General features: G+C 34.1%; 1 protein-coding gene across 1 annotated transcript in view; it reads right to left on the reverse strand.

Annotated features, from left to right (window-relative positions):
- The window catches only part of LOC119594226, a gene marked incomplete at its 5' end in the record, with an annotated part of 14,551 nt that overhangs the window by 9,265 nt on the left and 4,312 nt on the right, over nucleotides 1-974 (reverse strand). Inside the window, 2 exon segments of the mRNA XM_037943296.1 lie at nucleotides 213-351; nucleotides 699-768. Of these exon segments, the coding sequence (XP_037799224.1) occupies nucleotides 213-351; nucleotides 699-768 (209 nt within the window).

Raw genomic sequence — 974 nt, forward strand, 5'->3', positions numbered from 1 at the left:
AGAATTCCTGCTTATCAATCATGATACGAAAGTACCTGCACTTGAGAGCATAGTAATCACCAATTATCAAAACATTTCCTAAGACATGCTACACGTATACACATAAAACCTCAAACTCTGACAATAGTACAGCAATAAAAAGGAAGTAAAACCATTAAAAAAAATAAAATAACAAATATCACCACATTTCCCTGTGCATCTAGCCTACTCACCTTGAACAGGAAGCGTGCATATCTAATGGCAAGCCAAGACCTAAGGCGAGGCTCAGTGACAACCCGAGACGCTTCAGCATACGACTCTTCAACGCGCTGGTAGCTTTGGGCTCTGCGCTCCAGTTCTATCAGCTGCATTCTGCAAAATCAAATTATTTTTGATATTTCTCTATCTACTATGGAAAAAAGTGCACATTACATACTAAAGTTAGAAAAAAGACATCATATTATAAATGCATTACATTTAGTATTTATTAAAAACTGCTTCCACATCTGAAAGTCTATCATTACCCTGTGCAAAAAACATACCAATAAACAACAAACTACAAACTGCTCATCATATACACCATCAGCATCTGACAGACTACAGAACACAAGCAAGAAAAGCTACATAGTAAGATCCAAATATTCTCAATCAGAGACTTCATAATAATTATATATTCAACAGTCTATGACATACTTGCCTCTTTACCTTCTTTCACTTACCGAGCTTTCAGTAGAGTGGGATGCTTGGCAATAACTGTACTAAGCAGCTCTCGTGCTGTATCCAAATTACCTGAAATGATTCATAATCAATTTCTATTCCACTGAGGTCATTCATTGGAACTAAAAATAAATAACTAATTATTGAAATTATATAATCAGATAATGTCACAAAAACTGTTTGAACTCAATCAAAATATAAGAATATTGCCTTTGTAAATCACTTAACTTTTCCCATTTTCACTCAATGTCAAATATATATAACAATTACATCCTCAA

The sequence above is a fragment of the Penaeus monodon genome, chromosome 33 (genome assembly GCF_015228065.2).
Source record: "Penaeus monodon isolate SGIC_2016 chromosome 33, NSTDA_Pmon_1, whole genome shotgun sequence".
Lineage (NCBI taxonomy): Eukaryota > Metazoa > Arthropoda > Malacostraca > Decapoda > Penaeidae > Penaeus > Penaeus monodon.